This window comes from Artemia sp. Qi Xiang Cuo, chromosome 7 (assembly GCF_049724085.1).
Source record: "Artemia sp. Qi Xiang Cuo chromosome 7, ASM4972408v1, whole genome shotgun sequence".
NCBI lineage: Eukaryota > Metazoa > Arthropoda > Branchiopoda > Anostraca > Artemiidae > Artemia > Artemia sp. Qi Xiang Cuo.
Genome location: NC_142800.1, coordinates 61,715,221 through 61,738,814, shown reverse-complemented (window position 1 = coordinate 61,738,814; position 23,594 = coordinate 61,715,221). Strand labels below are relative to the sequence as shown.

Sequence of the window (23,594 nt, the reverse complement as noted above, 5' to 3'; positions counted from 1 at the left end):
ACTACAAGTACTCGGTTGTTCGTTTATCTGTCCTGTTTTGGTACCAACATCTGAGTTCCCATCTGTAAACTTGGTTCTGTCTTTAGAGTTCTTTGCAAAAAAATTAGTGTTCTAATCTTTTTATTGTTAAAGTTTTCACCTCTGCTTCTTTCACTACAGTCTGTTCAAGTTCAAAATGATCATTGAGCACTGACGGTTTCGCCAGCGGATCCTACCCTTCATTTTCATTTTCGTTCACTTTCCAGGAAAAGGGGGCTCATGCCAAATCAAGATTAAATTTGAAGCCTAAGTATGGCAGTAACTTTCAAAATCGACAGGTTCTTTTTCTGCTCGCCAGGAAGGAAAAGAAACTGATTTGGATAATCAGTCAAAAGAATCAGTCTTAAGAATGAGAAGATAACTGTGAAGTCTGCTTGTTCTAATAATCTGAACGTTACAGGGCCGAATTCAAAATTTTTTTGGGGGGCTGAGCCCCACCGGGCTTCACCCGGGGGGGGGGGCCTTGGACCCCTGCCCCCCCCCCCGTACTCTACGGCTATGACTGTTGCCAAATTCATCAAGGGTCATCTTCTGAAAATGGGGCCCAGGAGCTTTGGTTAAAAAATAAGCAAACTTAGTTTGCTCAAAGAAGAAGTTTTTGATCACTGTATCTCTGAACATTCTTCCAAATACATCTGCTATTCTGTCTGCGGATTTCCCAGAATAGTCAGACTAAATAATCTTAAGAGCCCATGTAATATATGCAACTGTTGTTTCATCCCGCACTAGATAAGCACCTAAGTGCGTGGGCATTTTGCCAGTTCACCTCTCTCCATGGAAGATACTACCAAGAGATGAAGCTGATTTTGTGTTAGCTTTATGGTAACATTCTTCTTACGTTCAGCAGATATGGCGAACTGCAGTAAAGCCTAGGAGCCCTTATGGCAGACAAGTGATGTACGGTTTTGGGGGTACGCTGCACCTCCAAATTTTCTGGCATTTGGTAAAATTTTTGCCGAAGGCGAAAATTTCGGCAGTAATTTTGCAAAATAAGCTGAAATTTAGCAAAATTCTTGATTTCTGCAGAATATTTGGCATAAATCAGGTAGCACTTCAGTAAAATTTACGAAGATCCCCCCCCCAATAAAATGAGCCTCCGGACGCCCCTGATGGCAGCACTATATCTTAAAATTATACCATATGGCTCCATCTCCCAGATCTTTAGCAATTTTATCTATGGTCTCCAGTTCACACTTCATTAACTTACATTTTGATTGCTTACCACCTTCTTTACATTTCTCTTATTTACATTTGATCAGTCATTCAAATAATTCTTGTACAAGCCTCTGCTCCTCTCTATTAAAAATAGAGCATTTTCCTTAATATTCTTAGCTGTATTTCTAACTAAGACACCACCAGCAAGTTCACTGGCTATTTTTCTACAATTATTCCATCCATCTTCTACATTGTCAAATTTTAAACTTTCCAGTTTAGTATTAAACTGTTCTGTGAAGGTTTTTCTCAACTTCTCATCCTGGAATCTACCAACATCATAGCTTCCTAGAAGGTAGGTACCCTTCTTAAATTTTAGAACTAAATTAACCCTGGAAACTACTAGATGTTGATCTTTATTTTTAACATCAATAACAGCATTCCTATATACCCTAATATATTGTGTCAATTCTGATGGTCTTCAGCTTCAGTTCAACTTATGGGTAGTTTGATGACCAAATACTGTATTGGTTACAACTAGATTGTTATACCAAAAAATCTCAACAACTTGTTTTCATTACTGTTTTCTTTTCCTATACCAAAATTACCAAGGCTAAGATACTATCTATCTTTATTTCTACCAGCCTGGGAAATAAAATCTCCAAATAAAAATACTATATTTCTCCCTGGAACCTAGTCAAATTGTCCCTGTAGCTGTTTGTAAAATTCATCTGAGTCACTACTATCCCCCTCAGTCAGTTCTGTAGTGGCATATATTACCATGACTGATATCCTTACACCATAGTGATAACCTTCCTCCTGATACCTTAGTCATAAAACAAGAAACCAGTATTCTATGATGAATTCCCTCCAAAGCTAAACCAGACTTAACTTTTTCCTCTTTATTTGCAGGCTGACCAATGATCTACATTGTGTAGGTACCAGCCTTTTCATTTTCTGCCTTCAGCCAGGAGTGCAATGCTTTCTGTAAACAAGACTTAGCATCTTTCTCATTCATCATGAGCCCTACTCCCTGCCTACGTACACTATCCTTCCAGCCTGAGTAAAGAAATTCTATATAACGTAATTTCATGTTTCTTGCCCCTGGGGACATGAGTTTCTGAGACTCCAAATAAGTCAACTCCTAATACTAATGATCATCATTAAAGTTAATAGCCTGTAAAGGAAGTTTGCAAAAACAGACTTTCAGAGAGACCTTGGAATACTTTCTAATATAAAACTCAAATTTTATGTATATTTGTCAAAAGCTGTTCCAAAAGCAAATGAACTTATAAGACTGATATGTTGATCATTTGAGTACATGGAAAGCAGGCCATTTGTATTACTGTTCAAATCAATACTGGATAAAATTCTAGACAGATAAATTTCTATCTTGGAAAACAGTTAGGTTAGGAAAATACAGCTTTTGGTAATGAATCCAAGGCAAAAAAAACACTCTGGGAAGATATTATCTAGCTACTATATTGACTCTCTTCAGATTACTAAGTTTTAGAAATGTGTCTACTTCACAGGTTTATACTTATTGAAACTGTGACAAAACAACATTAAACTTTAATTTTCAGTTTCTTTTTCTCTGGTTTTAGTTCTGAAAATACAATTCTGGTTATTTTGGTAAAATTTTAAGCTATATCAGTTGTTTTTTTGTTTTTACAAATTTAGGAAATGTATTTGCAGATCTTTGAAACCTCATAAATTGAGATTTAGCAAAGTTGTGAGACTGAAAATACATTTCTTTTACCTAATTTCAGCATAAGATCTATTTTGAAAGGTTTTACTTTTATAAGTAAACCAGTATTGATTCAGAGTTCAATGAGGTAACACCTAGCATGTATTGGATATTATTGCCTGTCTGGATTCTATTCAGTGAGGTCATAATTTATTCCAAGTGAGTTATTGACCTGAGTTAACTTTAAGAGAATTATAAATTGGAATCTAATTTGCTTTGAACTTGACCTATATTTCAATATTCATTAATTCAATGATTTTTCTTGAATTAATACAGCAACTGTTTAAATTGTGTGGCAATTGCAATAGCCAAGACAAGAACTGACAAAACACCTGAACTTGTATATTCTCTGGTGCTGAATTTTATTCAAATCAATTTACTAAGCAGAAATTAGGAGGATATTATCAAAAGACATGGCATGGAGTTTTTTGACATGAACATAGTCAAAGAAGTTAAAAGTTTATTGTGGCAAACAAGTGCATCTGAATTGGATTGCCCAGTGCGTAAGAGAACAATGCACTTTCTAGACAGTTTAGTGACATTATTGCCCTGTTAAGATCTCTTGACAGTAGCAACACTTGTGTACCTATTTACGTAATAAAGCAACCTACCATGGTACCATGTCTCCCTGCCACTGCTTATACTTCTTTACTCTCTAAGTTTAATGAGCTGCAACAAGTGGTTATTGAAATGTCAGGGAAACTTCAGAATTATCAGTTGAATTTTCCTGAACTACCCAAACCTACCCCAGCAATTGAGACTCATGCAAGAGCTATTGTCTATAAATTGCCTTCAGAGCTGTCTGATCCAATTAAATGCAAAACTGTACTTGATGAAATGGCTGGGTATGAATAGATTAGTAGCATGAAACTTGTTAATGACAGAATGTATGTCAATATTGATAAATCTGCAACTGAAGATTTTTGTACACCTGTTCAGAACTTTATTGCCAGAGCAACAGTTAAAGTACAATCCAAGGGTTTTTTTGGGATTCTCTGAGGTTTTCCAGTTGATATTGACCTTTCAGTTATTAATAGACTGCAAGGTATAAAAAGTGCAAAGTGATTGGGCCAGACTATGTCAGTCAAGCTTGAATTTGAAGACTCCTTCACTCAGTCTGCTTATTTCAAAGAAGGAATTAAAGTTGGATTTAATTTTTTTTGAATTCACAAATTTAAGGAAATACCTAAATGATGCTTCAAATGTTGGTTATACAATCACCTTCAATGTGCTTGTACCAGCAATGTCCCAAAATGTCCAGATGGGCTGGGCCCCATCTTTCTACTAAGGATAGTCCTTGTAGCACTGTTCCCAAGTGTGCTAACTATGGTAAAAATCATGCTTCTTATAATCTGTCCTGCCCAGTATCTAAGGGACTAGTGTTGCACTCCCCCATTTTGCAATGACTTTGGTGGTTTCAATAATATTGTTTAACATTAATGGTAAAAAGGATAAGGACTTTGTTATTGATGAGCTCTACTATAATTTTGATTTGGTCTGTCTGCAGGAGCATCTTCTTACTGACTTTAGCATTAACCTTTTGCATTGGCGCCCTCATCATGAAGTTTTTCCTACTGTCAAAGCCACAAGAGGCCACCCAACCAGTGAGCTAGCTTGTGTTTTTTCAAGTGCAATTTGAATTTGGCTTCTCCTGTGATTTTTTACTTGGATGAGTTGTTTTTGGCTGTTTGTATGGGCATTTCAGCTTTCATTAATTCTTATCAGCCTTATGATGATTGTTCGGCCAGATCAATGACTAGATATACCAAAGCTTGCAAGATGTTTAAGTTTTAGTGGAAAAAATTATTTATATTTCTCTAGATTATATGATCATTGGTGACCTCAATATAGATATAAATCACTTGTCAGTGAGAAGTGATTTGTTGTTAGATTGCCTTCCATCTTATCATATTATACCCAAAACTCATCCATTTTCTTACATTCACCATTCATGCAGTAAGAGCATCATTGATCACATTATTTGCTCACCTAGTATCACCACATCAACAGTGTCTGTACATGCTGAAGAACAAGACTTTGATCATCTTCGTATTTCATTGACTCTTATGCTTAATATAAACCTTCCAAGTATTTGCAAAGTACCCCAGTTTTCAAAGTGGTATGAAAAAAGTAATTGGAAGAAAGCTGATGTCCCTCTCCATATGTTTACACTAACAAACCTGCTGTCTGCTATACAAGTTCCCTATCATCTGCTCCAGTGCTCTATACCAGTGAATTGCAAAAAGAACCTGGATTCCTATTATAATCAAATAATTAAATGTCTAAAAGATGCTCAGGCAGTTACAGTGCTGTTGCAACATGTTAGATGTGGTACACAAAAACCTATTTGGTCTTTAGATCCTAATTTAAAAACTTTGAAAAATAATGCAAAGCTTTGGTTAAAAGTATGGAATGAATGTGATAGACCACACTGTGGAATTGTATCTGACCTTAAGCATAAGACAGTTAGGGAATATAAAAAAGATCTTAAGTCAATTTGTTATCATGGTATGGATTTCCTGTGTCAAAGAGAGAATGGCAAAAAGTTATAAATCTGAGTTGATTAGAATTGATACGTCAAGTAGTGATTGTCTTCCTGCATCTGCTTGGCATGACCATTACTTGTCTATTTTTTCTAATGTTAATTACCATGTGTATTCTTTGTATACTAATTCTCTTTCTGCTATTTTAGTATTTAGTTTTCTGCTCCCTATCTCAACATCTTTGTATTCCCATTTCACTTTCATCCACAGTTGAAGCAATTAAGAAACTTAAATCAGATAATGTTGATAATGATGGTATATCTCAATTTCACCTGTTATTAGATTGCACCCCCATTATTGACCATCTACATGTACTTTTCCAGATGTGTATTTGTACTTTTAGCATTCCAGAGAGTGTTTTGTGTGGTACTGTTTCTTCAATTATGAAGAGAGGAAAATCTCCTTTAATTTGTTCTTCTTACCAACCTATCACTGTTTCTTGCACTTTAAGTAAAGTGCTTGAGCATGTATTACTACCTTTTGTGACTAATACTTTGCCTGAGGGAGATAACCAGTTTGGATTTAAGCCTGGAGTAGGTTGTCAGCATGCACATTATACATTATCTTCTTTGCTCCTTGAGAACTCTTTTAAGGGAAAGAGTATATTCTTTGTGCTTTAGATCTATCAAAAGCTTTTGACAGTGTATGTCATAGTCAGCTTTTTTCTGCTCTTCATGGTTGTAAGGTCAATCTATTGGTTATAATGCTTTTTTTGTTACTAGTACTCTAATTATTTTCTATTATTAGATGATTTCTATAATATTAATGAGATATGCAAATGTATTTCCTAAATTTTGAAAAAAAAACAACATTGATATGGTTTAAAGTTCTACTCAAATAACAGGAATTGCATTTTCAGAACTAAAGCTACAGAAAAAGAAACTGATAACCAAAAATTAAGTTAAATGTTGTTTTGTCAAAATTTCAATAGGTGACCTGTCATTTAGGCAATTTCAGGACCCTCTAGAGGGAGAAGGAGCAAAGGTAGATACTTCAAAATACCTTCCTGGGACATAGTTTGTTAATTTTTATGTTATTCATATTATTAGCTCATGAATAAAGTAAACATATTACTTGAGGCCTTTTTTATGCTCTTTCCAAATATAATAATCATTTTTATTGGAAACGAATTTTACCCTCACCCCTATATATACCAATTCAGGATATATATTTGCACATTCGGGGGGGGGGAGTTTAAATCTACCTCTCATTTGAATAAGAAATAAAATTTACCCCCCCCCCCCTATGTGCAAATATATACCCTGAATTGGTATATATAGGGGTGGGGATAAAGTTCATTTCTGACAAAAATGATTATTATATTTGGAAAGAACATAAAAAAGGCATCAAGTGGTATGTTTACTTTATCCTTAAGTCAATAATATGAATAACAAAAAATTTACCCATATTTTAGCCTGTAGATCCTTTCCTGAAAGTTTCATTTTCCTAACCTAACCCCTTTCCAAGATAGCCAAAAAAGCTAAAGTAGAATTTTACCAAAAAGGCATTGATTGGTATGTTCACTTTATTTGTAACTGAATAATATGGGTAAAATTCTACTTTAACTACTTTTGGCTATCTTGGAAAGGGATTAGGTTAGGTAAATGAAACTTTCAGGGATGGGTCTACAGGCCAAAGTATGTCCCAGGAAGGTATTGTGAAGTACCTACCTCAACTCCTTCTCCTTCTAGAGGGTCCTGAAATTTGCCTACATGACAGGTCTACACCTGTTGAAATTTTGACAAAACAAAATTTTTCCTTAATTTTCAGTTATCAGTTTCTTTTTCTCTGGCTTTAGTTCTGAAAATTCAATTCTTGTTATTCGAGTATAATTTTAAGCTATACCAATGTTTTTTTTCAAAATTTAGGAAATGTATTTACATATCTTTAAAACTTTATAAACTAAGATTCAGCAAAGTTGGAAATCTGAAAACAATTTGTTTGTACTTCATTTAAGCAGAAGATATGTTTTACAAGGTTTCACTTTTATAACACACATATTTTTAAAGGTCATCAAAGGTCAGTACCCTCTAGAGAGAGGAGTGGAGATATGTACTTCAAAATGTTTTATGAGCAACTAAGTCGCCTCCTTAATAAAGAGTTAAAATATTTTTTCGTGATCAGTTGTCAAATCTGAGACGTGTGCAAAAAATTAAACAAGAAATCGTCAAGTGATGTCGATAAAATATGTGACCATCATCTATTGAACGGTAGTCCCTTTTAGTTAAACATCTTGCAATTGCTTACAAGATTAATATGACGCATGGTGTTGTGCCAGATTTATTTTGCTTAGGATCCATAACGCCTATGCTGAAAAAAGGAAAACCCGCAACAGAACCTTCTTCTTACAGACCGATAACTATTTCCTCTGTTTTTTGCAAGCTTTTAGAATTGATAATAATAGGTGGCATTAGGAAGTGTTGCAAGGCTCCTCCCCACCAGTTTTGTTTCCAGTCAGGAATGGAATGCACTCACACATTACATGTTGTAGCAAATGTTCTGTTAGATGCACACATTTCTAATGAATTGCTGGCTATTGGTGAATATGACATATGCTGTGCTTTTGACTTGGGCATACATGCACAGATAATGCTAGAATTATGGAAAAATGGTGTCAACCCAGCTATTGTTTGACCTCTTTTTGATCTGTATGGCCAACTAAATGTGTGTTTACACATTCCTAATGCAGAACCCACTAGAAAAATCCCTGTAAAAAAAGGTATTAAACAGGGTGCGATTTTTTTGCCAGAGTTTTTTATTAATAGTATTTCTGAGGTGCTGGCTAAAGTCACTACAAGCTGTACTCTAAGAGGAATAGATGTAACCATAGTTGGTTTTGCAGATGACATTTTGAATTTTTCTTTGCAAATAACATCCCTAGAAAGTAATTTTGATATCCTGTCATCTCAGTATGGTGATATTGGCCTTAGTTTTAATGTGTCAAAATCGGAAGTAATGTTGTTTAACTGGAATAAGTCTGCTCTACCTCACATTCAACTAGGATCCCAGTCTGTCAAGCCTGTGGAGTCACTAGTATACTTGGGACTGCCCATCAGTGACACAATGTCATCAACCCTCTTGCTAATCATCATAAATATAGAGCATAAAATTAGAACTGCGTATGGGGCCACAATTTCTTCAAAGAGAAATCTTAATAGGTTTTCACAGGCTAAAATTTATAATGCTGTTGTGGTGCCACATATATAACACCATTTTGGAAACTTCTGCATAAAGAAGATAAATTTAAAATCTGTAGAATTTTCTTTAGATATTTGAAGTTTCTGCTGAAAGTTCTACTGAGAAAAAGTAATTTGTACCTGATCCAGTGATACACAGTAATTGATCCATTTTTTGCACTTAATCAGTTGCTTGACAAGTATTGTGCTAAGTTGGAGGGTAGCAGCCATCCTTGGCTACCTCTACTCTTGTTACTTTGATTGATGTGTATGTGTTTTCTTTGTGTGTACCATTAAGTGTATGTTATTTTTGTTTTTTTTTCTTTTCTACTGTTTTTCCAACAATTTCTGTGTTTATCATGGGTGTACAAATAAATTATTATTATTATTAAATTAAAATACCTTCCCAGGACATACTTTAACCTGCAGACCCATACCTGAAAGTTTCATTTTCCTAACCAAATCCTTTTCTAGGATAGCCAAAAGTAGGCCTAGCTAAAGTAGAATTTTACCATAATATGAACTGGAAAATGTTTACCAAAAAAAGGACTACGCCTGGAAATAATTAGCCTAGGCCTGTTCTATATTTTGAAAAACTAAGCAGTTTGTAAAAAATTTGGTACTTATGCATTATACAATACCCACTGCTATATACTGCACAAAGAAACCAGACAAACAGGTATTTGCTAGATAAATGGTTTGAAAAGTGTGATTTGTTATTGAGCTTAAAATATAAACAGTTTTTTTGGGAGTTTACGGGGGTAGAAGGTACCTAGGTGGTAAAGTTCTACCAAATCATATTATTGAGTTAGAAATAAAGTGAATACACCATTTGATGCCTTTTTTTATGCTGATAACAAATATAATAATCATTTCTATTGAAAATGAATTTCAGCCCCCCCCCCCTATGTATACCCAACCTAACCTAACCCTGAATTGGCATATACAGGGGGGGGGGCTGAAAATCATTTCCAATAGAAATGATTATTATATTTGTAATCAGCATAAAAAAAGGCATTGAATGGTGTATTCACTTTTGGTCAATATATACCAAATCATATTATTGAGTTAGGACTAAAGTGAATACACCATTTGATGCCTTTTTTTATGCTGATTACGAATATAATAAGCATTTTGGTCAATATATACCAAATCATATTTTTGAGTTAGGACTAAAGAGAATACACCATTTAATGCCTTTTTTAATGCTGATTACAAATATAATAAGCATTTCTATCAGAAATGAATTTCAGCCCCCCCCCTATATAGGCCAATTTAGGGTTAGGTTAGGTATAGCCTATTTAGGGGGGGGGGCTAAAATTCAATTCCGATAGAAATGCTTATTATATTCGTAATCAGCATAAAAAAGGCATTGAATGGTGTATTCACTTTAGTCCTAACTCAATAATATGATTTGGTATATAGCCTATTGACCAGCATTTCTATCGGAAATGAATTTCAGCCCCCCCCCCTATATAGGCCAATTTAGGGTTAGGTTAGGTTAGGTATAGCCTATATAGGGGGGGGGGCTGAAATTCATTTCCGATAGAAATGCTTATTATATTCGTAATCAGCATAAAAAAAGGCATCGAATGGTGTATTCACTTTAGTCCTAACTCAATAATATGATTTGGTAGAACTTTACCACCTAGGTTAGGTAGGCTAATGTATTTAGTATCTGCTATGCTTTACCCCCCCCCCCCCAATGTGCAAATATATAGACCACATTTGTTTCTAAACTATTATATATTCATCCTATTTTATTTCATTAGCACTAACCAAACTTGACTTCTTTCGTGAGTACCGTATAATGCATAAGTACCAGAATTTTGTTCTTTTACCATATAGTGTGAAGGAAATGTTTTTTTAATTAAAATTAGCTGCCTAATATGTTTCAGGTTGCCAATTTTAAAAGACGACCGAAAGTCCATCAGCTAAGGGTTCGTTCCACGTCCCGATCATAATAAATGATGGTCAATTTTTTTACTGCAATTTGTTCCACATCGTAAACAATGTGGATATGGCCCGATATAAAGTAGCACTACAAGGCAAGCAAAAATTTGCCATTGGCGTATTTTCTCTATTTCTTTTTCGAGTGGAGTTAAAAATTCTGGCGAAATTAGATATGACAGGCATGACTGCGAAAAACAAATAGAAAAAAAACGAGGAAGCAAGAAACAGTGCTACTAGATCGGACATTTTGCCTTTCGGCAGGCTAGAACTCAAAACTGGTAACGTTCAGTCTTTATTGAAACATTGATTAAAAAAAACTTTTTCCAAAAAATAAGTTTTTAAAAGAAAAGTAAAGAACTACATTAAACCAAAATAAAATCAAATAATCTACCAAGCGTGAAACTATCATAAATCAGCATCGATAAATAAATGAAACCCAAAACGAACAGAAATTACAATAAATAACCGAGTCCAAACTCAAAACGAGCAGAAATTAACATGAGTAGGGCTCAAAACCCTTATGCCTTCCCAAGTGTAAAAAGTTTTTTCAATTAATTTCTGTGCGTTTTATATTGGCATAGTCTTTTCACGGAAAAAGAAAATAATTCTCCAAATGTTTTCGTTTTTTTAAGACCTTATAGTTTGGCCTGCTATTTGTATGCTGGAGAAAAATTTTCAGTCATTTTTAACAGCATACACCCTTTTGAAAATCTGGACACAAATAGTAGTGTTTAATTTAGTTTTATACCTCCTTTAGTTGACCTGAAATAGAAAACTTGATACCATTTGCAAAACAAATATGTTTACTTTCTTTGATAGCTTGCATACACTTACGCTATTTTGATTTGGTTAAATTTTAAGAGCAGAAGTAGCCCCGAAAGTTGGAACAAAATACCCTGAGTCGTTCTTGGGATACTGCTGAGATGCCTTATTGGGAATTAGCATTAATACAGCGCCTTTTCATTTAGTTTTTAAGCATAATGGGTAAATAAAAGAGTGGACATGGGAGGGGAACTAGTTGCCCTACAATAACTTTCGTGTATTGAAGAAGGAATTAGCCCTTTGTGCTTTCAATCGAATGAGCCCTTTTCGAAGTTCATAAGACAACTCCTCGATACGAAATGACATGGTTTAAACAAAAAAAAAAAAAAAATAATAATAATACATTGTACCCACATCGATCTTTACTATAAAAACGTCAAGCCTTCCAATCATTTTCGAATATTTAAAAGAGCTCTGGCCCTTTCAATTTCCAGTAGAATGAGCCCTTTTTGAGTTTTTTCCAACAACGCTTTCTATAAACACCTTATATGCCCCCAGGGCATAAATTACAACCCTTGCCCTGAAGGTTGTGATGGGGTTGTCCTCCTCAAAGACCTAGTTTCCAGAACTTTCGACTACGTTACATAAAATGGCTATCCCAAAATTTTGATTGGATGTAATTAAGGAAATGGTGGGCGTGAGAGGGGCGTTAGTTGCTCTCCAAGCACTTTCAACTATTAAAAAAGGCCCTAGCCTTATCAATTTCCAATCGAATGAGCTCTTTTGAAGTTTTCAACGCTTTCAATAAAAACCTTATATGCCCCCAGGGCATGACTTAAAACCCTTGCCCTGAGGGCTGGTGGGGGGTGTCATCCTCAAAGACTTAATATCCAAAACTTTCAACTATGTTGAAGAAAAGTTCTGTCTCAAAATTTTGATTGGATGTGTTTGGGGAAATGGTGGGGGTGAGAAGGGGTTTAGTTGCCCTCCAATGACTTCCGGCTATTAAAAAGGGCACTAGCCCTTTCAATTTCCAGTCGAATGAGCCCTTTTTGAGTTTCTACGACAACACTTTCTAGAAAAACTTATAGGACCCAGGGCATAACTTACAACCCTTGATCTGAGGGCTGTGTGGGGATTGTCATCCTCAAAGACATAATTTCCGGACCTCTCAACTACGTTGAACAAAATGGCTATCTCAAAATTTTTATTGGATGTGTTTGGGGAAATATTGAGCGTGAGAGGGGGGTTACTCGCCATCCAATCACTTTCGACTATTAAAAAGGGCACTAGTTGTTTCAATTTCTAATCGAATGATTCCTTTTTGAAGTTTCTACGACAACGCTTTCTATAACAAAAAACCTTATATACCCCCAGAATATAACTTACAACCCTTTTCCTGATGGCTGTGAGGGGAGTGCTATCCTCAAAAACATAATTTCCAGACTTTTTAACTACGTCAAACAAAATGGCTATCTCAAAATTTTGATTGGATGTGTTTGGGGAAATGGTGGGTGTGCGAGGGGTGTTAGTTATCCTCCAATCACTTTGGACTATTAAAAAGGGCACAATGGCCCTAACCCTTTAAATTTCCAATCGAATGAGCCCTTTCTCAAGTTTCTGCGACAAAGCTTTCAATAAAACCTTTCAACTACTTTGAACAAAATGGCTATCTCAAAATTTTGATTGGATATGTTTGTATAAATGGTGGGCGTGGAAGGGGTGTTAGTTGCCTTCCAATCACTTTTGACTATTAAAAAGGGCACTAGCCCTTTCAATTTTCAATCCAAGGAGCCCTTTTTGAAGTTTCTACGACAACACTTTCTTTAAAAATCCTTATATACCCCTAGGGCATAACTTAAAACCCTTGCCCTGAGGGATGTGGGGGGGGGGGTTGTCATCCTCAAAGACCTTATTTCCAGAACTTTTAACTACGTTCAACAGAATGGCCATCTCCAAATTTTGATTGGATGTATTGGGGGAAAAGGTGGGCGTGAGAGGGGGGTTAGCTGCCCTCCAATCACTTTTAACTATTAAAAAGGGCACTAGTCCTTTGAATTTCCAATCGAACGAGCCTTTTTTTAAGATTCTGCGACAACGCTTTCTATAAAAAAAAACTTATATGCCCCCAGGGAACAACTTAGAACCCTTGCCCTGAGGGCTGTGGGGGAGTTTCCTCCTCAAAAATATAATTTCTGTCTGGAAATCAACTACGCTGAACAAAATGTCTATCTCAAAATTTTGATTGGATGTGTTTGGGGAAATGGTGGGCGTGGAAAGGATGATAGTTGCCTTTTAATCCCTTTCGACTATTAAAAAGAGCACAAGCCACTCCAATTTCCAATCGAATGAGCCCTTTTCGAAGTTTCTAAGACAGCTCCTTCGATACGAAGTGTCCTGGTCTAAAACAAAGAAACCAAAAAAAAACAATACATTGTGCGAACATCGTTTTTTACTGATGCAGCGCTATTGCGCTGCCTATGATTCCAGTGCAAGATTCCAAACTATGAACCAGTAATAAATTGTTTGATAGACTACATGGGCTATTTTGGTAAAAATTTTAAAAGTGCGCGATTTTGGTCAAAATTTTTAAATTATGTTTTAATAATTATGATATAATATAAAAAAAATGTTAGACAATATCTCAGGTGGTCTTTTACATTGATTAATTAAAAAAAAAATTTTCCACAAAATAAGTTTTTCAAAGAAAATTAAAGAACTCTATTAAACAAAAAATAAGCAAAAATAAAATAAAATAATCTACCAAGCTCGAAACTACCACAAATCAGCATCGATAAATAAATGAAACCCAAAACGAACAGAAATTAATCTAAATAACCGAGTCAAACTCAGAACTAGCAGAAATTAACATAAGTTGGGCGCAAAATTCTCATGCCTTCCCAACGCAAGAAAAAAATTTGCACTGTACTGAAAAAAATACGAATGAATGTGCACTGTCATTTTAAAATACACTTACTAAAATTTAGTAGTCAAAATGATAATATTATTTGATTTATTAAAGTTATAAATGTAAAAAAATCTTTTTTTTCAGTAAAGTGCAAATTTTGTTCTGGCCTTGGGAAGGCATAGGGGTTTTGCGCCCAACTTATGTTAATTTCTGCTCGTTTTGAGCTTGACTCGGTTATTTATTTTAATTTCTGTTCGTTTTGGGTTTTATTTATTTATCAATGCTGATTTGTGGTAGTTTCAAGCTTGGTAGATTATTTTATTTTATTTTTGCTCATTTTTTGCGTAATGGAGTCCTTTACTTTTCTTTGAAAAACTTATTTTGTGGAAAATTTTTTTTTAATTAATTTCTGTTCGTTTTATATTGACATAGTCTTTTCAGGGAAAAAGAAAATAACACTTTAAATCTTTTCGGTTTTTAAGACTTTATAGTTTGGCCTGCTATTTTTATGCTGGAGAAAAATTTTCAGCAATTTAAACAACATTTTAAAAATCTGGACACAAATAGTACTGTTTAACTTAGTTTCATACATCCTCTAGTTGACCTGAAATGGAAAACTTGATACCATTCGCTAAAAAATCTGTTTACTTTCTTTGATAGCTTGGACACACTTACACTATTTTGATTTGGTTAAATTTTAAGAGCAGAAGTAGCCCCGAAAGTTTGAACATAATACCCTCAGTCGTTCTTGAGATACTGCTGAGATGCCTTATTGGGAATTAGCATTAACACAGTGCATTTTGATTTAATCTTGAGGCAACATTTAGTTTTGAAACATAATGGGCAAATGGGAGGATGGGAGTGGAAGGGGGATTAGTAGCCCTCCAATCACTTTCATATATTAAAAAGGGCATCAGCCCTTTCTATTTTCACCCGAATGAGCCCCTTTCAAAGTTCCCACGACAACTTATTCGATGCGAAGTGCCCTGGTCTAAACAACAACAACCAAAAAAAATAATTACTAATAACTTACGACTATTAAAAAAGGCACTAACCCGTTGAATTTCAAATCGAATGAACCCTTTTCTGAAGTTTCTACGACAATGTCTTCTATAAGGACTTTATATGCCCCCAGGGCATAACTTAAAACCCTTGCCCTGAGGGCTGTGGCGGAGTATCCTCCTCAAAAACAAATTTTCTATCTGTAAATCAACTACGCTGAACAAAATGGCTATCTCAAAATTTTTATTGGATTTGTTTGGGGGAATGATGGGCGTAGGGGGGGGGTGGCTAGTTACCCTCGAATCACTTTCGACTATTAAAAAGCACACTAGCAAGTTGAATTTCCAATTGAATGAGCTTTTTTTGAAGTTTCTACGAAAACGCCTTCTATAAAAACATTATATGCCCCCTGGGCATAACTTAAAACCCTTGCTCTAAGGGTTGTGGGGGAGTGTCCTCCTCAAAAATATATTTTTGAATTCAATTTTTGAATTGAATTTTTGAATTCAATAGATGAAAATTACCCACCTCTTCCCTCTGATGATGACATGAATTTAGGTAGTGCAAACCCTAAAGAAGTGGAGGGTATCATAAACTTTCCTAATCTAGGACTAGGCCCTATCTTTTGACTTGGAAAACAAGCCAAAAGAGCTATATCCCCAACCCTCCTTGAGGAAAAGAATAGAGTTGCCTAAAGTCACTATACAGCCCCTCCTAAGTACCAGCCAAAAAATAAGGGAATCCAGATTTTAGATAGCCTAGATTTGACAATAGAGTCATCTTGTCTAGCAATGATAAAACAAAAACCTTGCCTATGGAAAGAGAAATTACCTTAAGCCTAAAAGAAGCTTTGAAACCTGAACATTTTGAATTTGAATTAAGCAAAGACAAAAAGAGAGTCACAATATTTCTTCCCACTAAATCTGTTGTTGCAAAAGCATTAACAATTAATAAAGTAGGTGAAACAGAAGTCCAGGCAGAGGAATTTAAACCCAGATGTCAAGGAGCAATAAGAGGAATACCCAAAGAAATCACTGAAGATGAGATTAAAAGTGATCTTGGATCTGAGGCTAATGCTTCAGTGAAATCTGTAAAAAGATTGAAAAGATGTAATAGAGAAATAAAACAATTAGAAGATAGCCTATCAGTCTGCATTATCTTTGAAAATAATCTTTTACCCTCAGCTCTCTGGCTGTATGGTAGAAAAAGAGAAGTTCAAGAATACCAAAGATCTATTATCCAGTGCTTTAAGTGTCAAAAATATGGGCAAATGCAGGCACAATGCAGGGCACCAAAACCAGTTTGTCTCAGGTTTGCAGGTCCCCACCCATCAAAAGATTGTGAACTCAGGAAAGTAACAGAAAAAGAAGAAAAATTTCAGAAATATAGCTGTGTAAACTGCAGGGGTAACCATTCTTCTAGTTCTGGCTTGTGTAGGGTCAGAGATAATAATAAAAACATTTTAAGATTATCTCAAGAAAAAAATATCGTCTTCAATATGGCTTCCATAGCATCTAGATCATATGCAGATGCATTAAATAAAAAACAGGCCTTGGAAATCAATGAACAAAGCAAACTCCAAAAAGACATTCTAGCAAAACTAGTGATTTTTGTTTCAAGTGCACCAGAAGTGGTAGACTTGAGGGACTTGGAATTACAAGAATGGGTCCAGAAGTTATGCTCTCTTATGAAAACACTATTCAATGAGAAACTAGAATCAAGTGAAATTTTAAAGCTAATTAACATGACCCCTTAAATGAGAGTTTTATCATTCAATACTCAATCAAAAGAGTCAAAAAAGAGTTAATTGAGAGCTTGGCAAGGAATAAAAAAAAGGATATTATCTGCCTCCAAGGGACGTGACTAACACGCGGAGACACATGTATAGTGCAAGATTTCTATGTATTCAGAAAAGACCGAGACGAAGGTAGAAGGGATGGATTGATTACAGCCATCAAAAAGTTAATGTACCTTCAGGCGTTGGGGTTTGGATCAGTGGTGAATCAGCAGGTGGAAGTTTTGTTATGTAGAGTTTTTAGATATATAAAACGAGTACTGATATTAGCTAATGTGTATAACCCAGAAGGAAACAATACGGATTTGGAAACTGTGTTTGACTTAGTAAAAAATGCCATAAAACAAACAGAAGAATTTTTAATAGTAGGTGATTTTAATGCTCACTTTGGTATTTGATGTGGCTGTGGAAATAAAAATGGCAGTGGAAGTGCACTGGAGAAGATCCTGGAAGGGCAAGATGAAGTAATTCTATTAACACCATATGGGTTACCCACTAGAGCAAATCCACACAGGGGTTCATATTCTACTATTGATTTAGCCTTTACATCTGGTAGAATGGCAAATAAGACAGCTGTCACATCAGAAATTAACAGTAACCTCATCAGTGACCACTTACCTGTAATTGTGGATATTGAAGGTAGAATTGAAAGCCCAAAAACTGATAACCAGGCAAGGTTCATATTCAAAATAGCTAATTAGAAAGAGCACAGAACAAGTCTGGGATCTATTGAACTGGAGAAGAGCTCAATCCTTTTGAAAACAGAGGATAAAATCTGTAAATTCCAACAACTCCTGCTAGAGAGAGCAGAAAAAATTATCCCACAGAGCAAAGTAAGGAAGAATAGCCACAGAGAACCTATTTGGTGGAATACTGAATGTGAAAATACCAAAAAAGCAATGAATAGGGCAGCAAACAACTATAATAAAATTCTATCTACAGATAATTACATTAAGCTAAAGCAAGTTTGCAAGAGCCACAAGTGATGCTCGAAGTGATTCATGGACAAAGTTTGTAGCGTTTAAATTTTAGAGATTCATATGAAAAGTATGAAAATTTATAAAAAGAATGAGTAGTAGAAATAACTCTCCAAATCCAAACACACCAGTGCAATTTAATGGAGAGCTAATAATTGATGACAGGGGAAAATCTGAAGCAGGAGTTAGGCACCTAAGACAGACCATTGGCAAAGAGGATCCATTTATAAAGACAGTCCTACATTCTAAAGTATTTGCTAAAGCCAGAAAACTAGCTGAGGGGGAAAGTAAAGAACCATATAACTTGCCTTTCACAGGTGTAGAACTAGAAGCTGTATTAAATAAATTGCCAGAAACAGTCCCAGGACCTGATAGAATTCACCCAACATTATTGAAAAATCTACCAACTAGATGGAGACAGGAATTATTGAAAATTATTAACATGTTATGGGAAAAGGGAAGATTTCCAGACTGCTGGAAAAAAAGCATAGCCATAATGATACCAAAACCTGGTAAAAACAACATAGTAGAAAATCACCAATTTATAGCATTACTGCCAGTTGTAGGAAAGATCTATGAAAGACTGGTAAAAAAAAAGGTTGGTTTACACAGTGGAAAAAACACAAATTTTTCAGGACATTCAAAATGGATTCTGGCAAGGTAGAAGCACAACTGACAAGTCTTTTAAGTATTTTGAGTGATTCAATTTATGCATTAGATAACAGGAAAGTCATGATCCTTTTCTAGATGTTAAAGGTGCATTTGATAACATTGTGCACCAACAAATATTAAATGGACTTATAAAAGCAAACATCCATGGCCCACTGATGAAGTTTTCAATAGACTATATGTCTGGCAGAGAAGTTGCTGTACTTGTTGGAAAGTCAATATAAGAAAACAAGGTTCAAATTAAAAAAGGAGTTCCACAGGGAAGCGTCCTTGGTCCAGATTATTATAACATAAGTGAACATGACATTCCTGTTAAAGATGATGCATGTAATGGTTGCATTTTTGCTGACGACAACAAGACTTGGACTATCCAGGATACCTTAGAGGACGCTGAAAAAGAAGCTCAACAAATACTTCTCCAAATAGAAACATGGGCAAGTACTCTAGATATAATATTTGAACCATCCAAAGCAAAAGCCATGGTTATAACACAGAGGAGAAATACCAGACCACCTGTTTTGAAATTTTATGGAGAAAATATAGAAATAGTAAAAGAATACAAAGCCCTGGGGATAATACTGGACAGTAAGATGAGATTTGCCAAACATATTCAAAATCTAAAACTCTCATGCCTTAAAAAGATAAATCTTATGAAAATGATGGGAGGGGGAAGGTATGGAGCGAATCCAGCAGTCATGAGAGAATTTTATATTAAGTATATACTCCCAAAAATTGAATATGGGGCCACTATATATGGCAGTGCAAATGAAGGTCAGCTAAATAAGCTAGAAGTAATACAAAATACAGCTATAAGGATTGCTTTTGGAGCAAAAAAGACCACACAATTCCCTTCTTATTAATTGAATCTGGTATAGAAAAATTGTCAACAAGAAGAGATGTACTATTACTGAAATATATTCAAAAATTATGGACATCAGATAAAAATCACCCAATCAAGAAACATATTGTCAAACGTGGACTATTCCACACCATGAACCCAAATAAACTAAGGAAACATTTAAACCCATTTGAGAAAGCAGAAGCACTGATGAGAGAAGAAGGTTTGAATTTCTCTATTACTAAAATGTTACAATATAAGAAACCTCTAGAGACCCCACCATGGCTTTTGATGCAAATACCTTGTACCATATAAGAAATACAAAAAATTAAAGAAATCCATTATCCACAAAAATTGAATTTATGAAACTTATCACAGAAAATTTTCAAAATTTCTGTCTAATATATACTGATGGATCCAAAATAGAAGGAAAAGGAGTGTGTCATACAACAGCAACCTTATAAGAAAATCGAAATATATTTTCTTGTGATTATTATCGCTTCTAATCAGCAGTTGTACCAAACCTATCCTGCTCAAGTCATCCTCAGGGCTATACTGTGGTGTTTATCCTCCCCATAGTATAGTGCAGACAGTTTGATATCATCTATTTTCCCTTCTTGTTTTAGTTTTATATTTGTGTTTAAAGCTTTTTCCACTAGGCAATGTTTAGAAGTCCTCAAAAAAAAAAAGTCCCCCCAGATCCCAAATCAAATTCCATAGTGAAAGATACCCATCCTGGCTGGTCAAGCATATTATCTGAAAGTTCTAATGATAGCTCCAATTCGGAGAATAGGACATTGATAACTGTAGGTCCTAATGCAACCATAAATGATGATAATGGGTTTCAAGAGGTTCTCTCTAGAAGCTCTAAAAAAAGGAACAAAAATCTCCCCAATTAAAAGCATTTCCTCTCTCCCTGCCCAAGATCCTCCCTCCAAAAACTTAGGAATTTACTTTAAAATTACTCCCACTACCCCCTTTGAAATAAAAATGATCACTGCAATAAGAGTTGCAATTTTTAAATTGCTAAAATCAATGTTCTCTCTTAACATTAACCGTAATGGATCTTTGCTAATAGCTGTAGAAGATCAGAAATCAGCAGATACAATAATTAACCTAAAATCCCTTCTGAATACCCCAATTATTGCATCTAATTGGAACCAAAAACAATCACCAACGAAAATTGTAGTTTATAATGTTCCCCCAGAGATATCTACTCAGGAGTTAAAAGAAGGCCTCTCAGATAGGGCTGGAAACATAATCCCAGTTGAGGATGTTACCCAACTTGGAAAACCTAACACTAATGGCCTAAAAACTAGTAGATCCTTCTTATTCACACTGAAGGATAAAATTGATATCCCAGAAAAATTATTCCTATTTGGGCAAATCAAACCACACAAGGAATACAAACCTAAACCTATTCAGTGTCAGAAGTGTTTCAAACTGGGACACACGACAAACAAATGCAATGAAATTCTCCAAGAGTGTAGTAATTGTAAATCTTTCCATCCTAAAGAGCTGACAACTTGCAACAAAACTCAGCCTACATGCATCAATTGCAAAGGCCCACATGAATCTAGAAATAAATCATTATGCCCTGCATACAAAAAAAAGAGCTCTAACCCTCCAAATATCAACAGAGAAGGCCATCCCAGACCCCTTTGCAGCAATGCAAGCAAATGCTGCCCAACAATACCAAATAAAGCCTGTAATGAAACCAACAAAATCCCCCACGTCAAATGCCCCCCATGCATCAAGCACCCCGTATAACAACCCAGCTTCTAAGCCCCCGGGCTCAAATCCCGAGCAGAAGGAATCAACAAGTCAACAAGCCTCCGTGTCGGGTGAAATGAGGTCAGCCTGGCCCCCCCCTCCCAAGTAAAAAAAAACCAGAAACACTACCAGGACTCAATCCCATAACCAACAAACAGGATACACAACCAAAAATGCAATCCCCAAATATATGCTTATTCATTCTAAACTGTAATGCAGTTCAGGCCATGAACATACATCAACTACAGAAAACAAAAATTATTGCAGAATTGGCAAAAATCTACATCCCAGATGATGTGCTCATTCAAGCAAAAAAAGATCTTGCTTTACTTTTAACAAAGCTGAACATTGATACACAATATGAAGAATAAATCAACAACACAGCATATATCAATACTCCAATGGAATGTAAGATCACTCACAGAAAATAAGCTAAATGAACTAATATCATTTATGAATAATAATTCCATTAATATTGCTTGCCTCCAGGAAACTCATTTAACCCAAAATCAATAAATTAAGTCTCCGGGATATACTATCCTGAGAAAGGATAGATCTTCAGAGAGAAAAGGAGGTGGGGTAGCTTTATTAATTAATAATAATATAAAATTTTGTGGCATCAATTTTCCAGATTTTACAAATGATGTTGATGTAATTGGTATCAGTGTTTGGCTGAATAATTTAAAAACCTACATAATAAGCTTTTATAACCCTAATGGCCAAACTACAGATGCCAAGGATTTCTTTAATTATATAAATAATTCTAATATGTTAAAAAATATCATTATTTGTGGTGATTTCAATGCCCACAGCCTTTTGTGGGGGAATAAACCAGCAAATAAAGCTGGTAAATTCATTGAGCATATGACTTTAAATAATAATGAATTAGCTGTTGCTACTCCTCCAAACCTGAACACATATTTCAACCCCAAAAGTGGCAGATTCTCCACATTTGACCTACAAATTGTGTCATTAAATGTTTTGAACAAAATTTACATAAATAAAATTGATAGTCTATGTACTGACCACTTTGCTATAGTTTGCTCTCTAAATGAACCTGCTGAAACTTTATCTCATACATCCAAATATATCAACACTAAAGCAGATTGGTCTATGTTCCAAAATAAGCTAAATGATGAAATTACAAGTTTCACCCAAAGTTCATGCATTTCTAACACAACAGTTGACACACATGCTGAAGCCTTGACATCTTTACTAATAAATATAGCTAATCATGCTATCCCCAAGACAACACCTAAGAAAACATTCCCTAAACAAATTCCTAAAGCATGGTGGACAAATGAGTTCCTAAATAAATAGAGGATAAAAAAGGCAGCTAGGACAGAATTCATAAAAAAACCATCACCTACTACATATTTAAAAAAAATTACAAGCAGAATCTAATCTAAAAAGGACTATAATAGATGCTAAATATAAATACTGGAATAATTTTGCAAATAATCTCTCCAGAGAAACGCATGAGTCACTTATACATAAAGTCATAAACCACATTTGTGGGAAAAAGACTTCCCCCAACCCACTCTTGTATGTGCTTTTACATAATAATTCCCATTATGACAATGATAATGGAAAAGCTAACCTATTTGCAACTGTTTTTGTTAATAAGCTAACATCAAGTAATCAAAGCAAACTGTCCACAATTCCCATGAACCCTAGTTACCGACCACACCCAGGATCCGAGTACATAACAAATCCATTTTCAATCCAGGAATTGAATAATGCAATACATCATATTAGGACCAAAACTAGCAGCAGCTATGACAATATACACCCTACATGGATAAAGAATCTCACTCCTTCATACAAACAAGAACTGCTAAATTGTTATAATCACGCTTTGGCATCTTCTAGGTTCCCCAACATATGGAAATGTTCGTCCCTCCTACCAATCCTAAAGAAAAATAAACCAAAAGATAGCCCTGAGTCTTATAGGACCATAATGATTACTCCTGTGATGGGGAAAATTATGGAGAAAATGATGTATCACAGACTCCTCTGGTTTGTTGAAAAAAATAATATGATCCCAAACACTCAAACTGGATTCAGGAAATACCACTCCTCAACAGATGCTTTCATTTTGCTAACAAATACAATAAATGAATCTTTCTAAAAAAAAAATATCCTAGTGGCAGCTTTCCTAGATTTTGAAAGGGCATATGACAATGTGAACCACCAAATCCTTTTAAATAAACTTGCAAACCTTGGAGTACCCCCTAAGCTAGTATCTTTTATTAAATCC

At 35.1% G+C, this 23,594-nt stretch overlaps 1 protein-coding gene across 4 annotated transcripts in view; it reads right to left on the bottom strand.

The window, feature by feature from the left end:
* The window catches only part of LOC148950539 (ADP-ribose glycohydrolase MACROD2-like), a 93,178-nt gene extending 82,567 nt beyond the window's left edge, over nucleotides 1–10,611 (bottom strand). The window contains exon 1 of one of the 4 annotated variants that reach the window (XM_089091645.1): nucleotides 10,499–10,611. In XM_089091645.1, coding sequence (XP_088947771.1) covers nucleotides 10,499–10,588 — 90 coding nt within the window. In that variant the 5' untranslated portion in view covers nucleotides 10,589–10,611. The other 3 variants (XM_089091648.1, XM_089091644.1, XM_089091647.1) reach the window with 3 other exon arrangements.
* Between the last annotated feature and the right edge of the window lie 12,983 nt (nucleotides 10,612–23,594).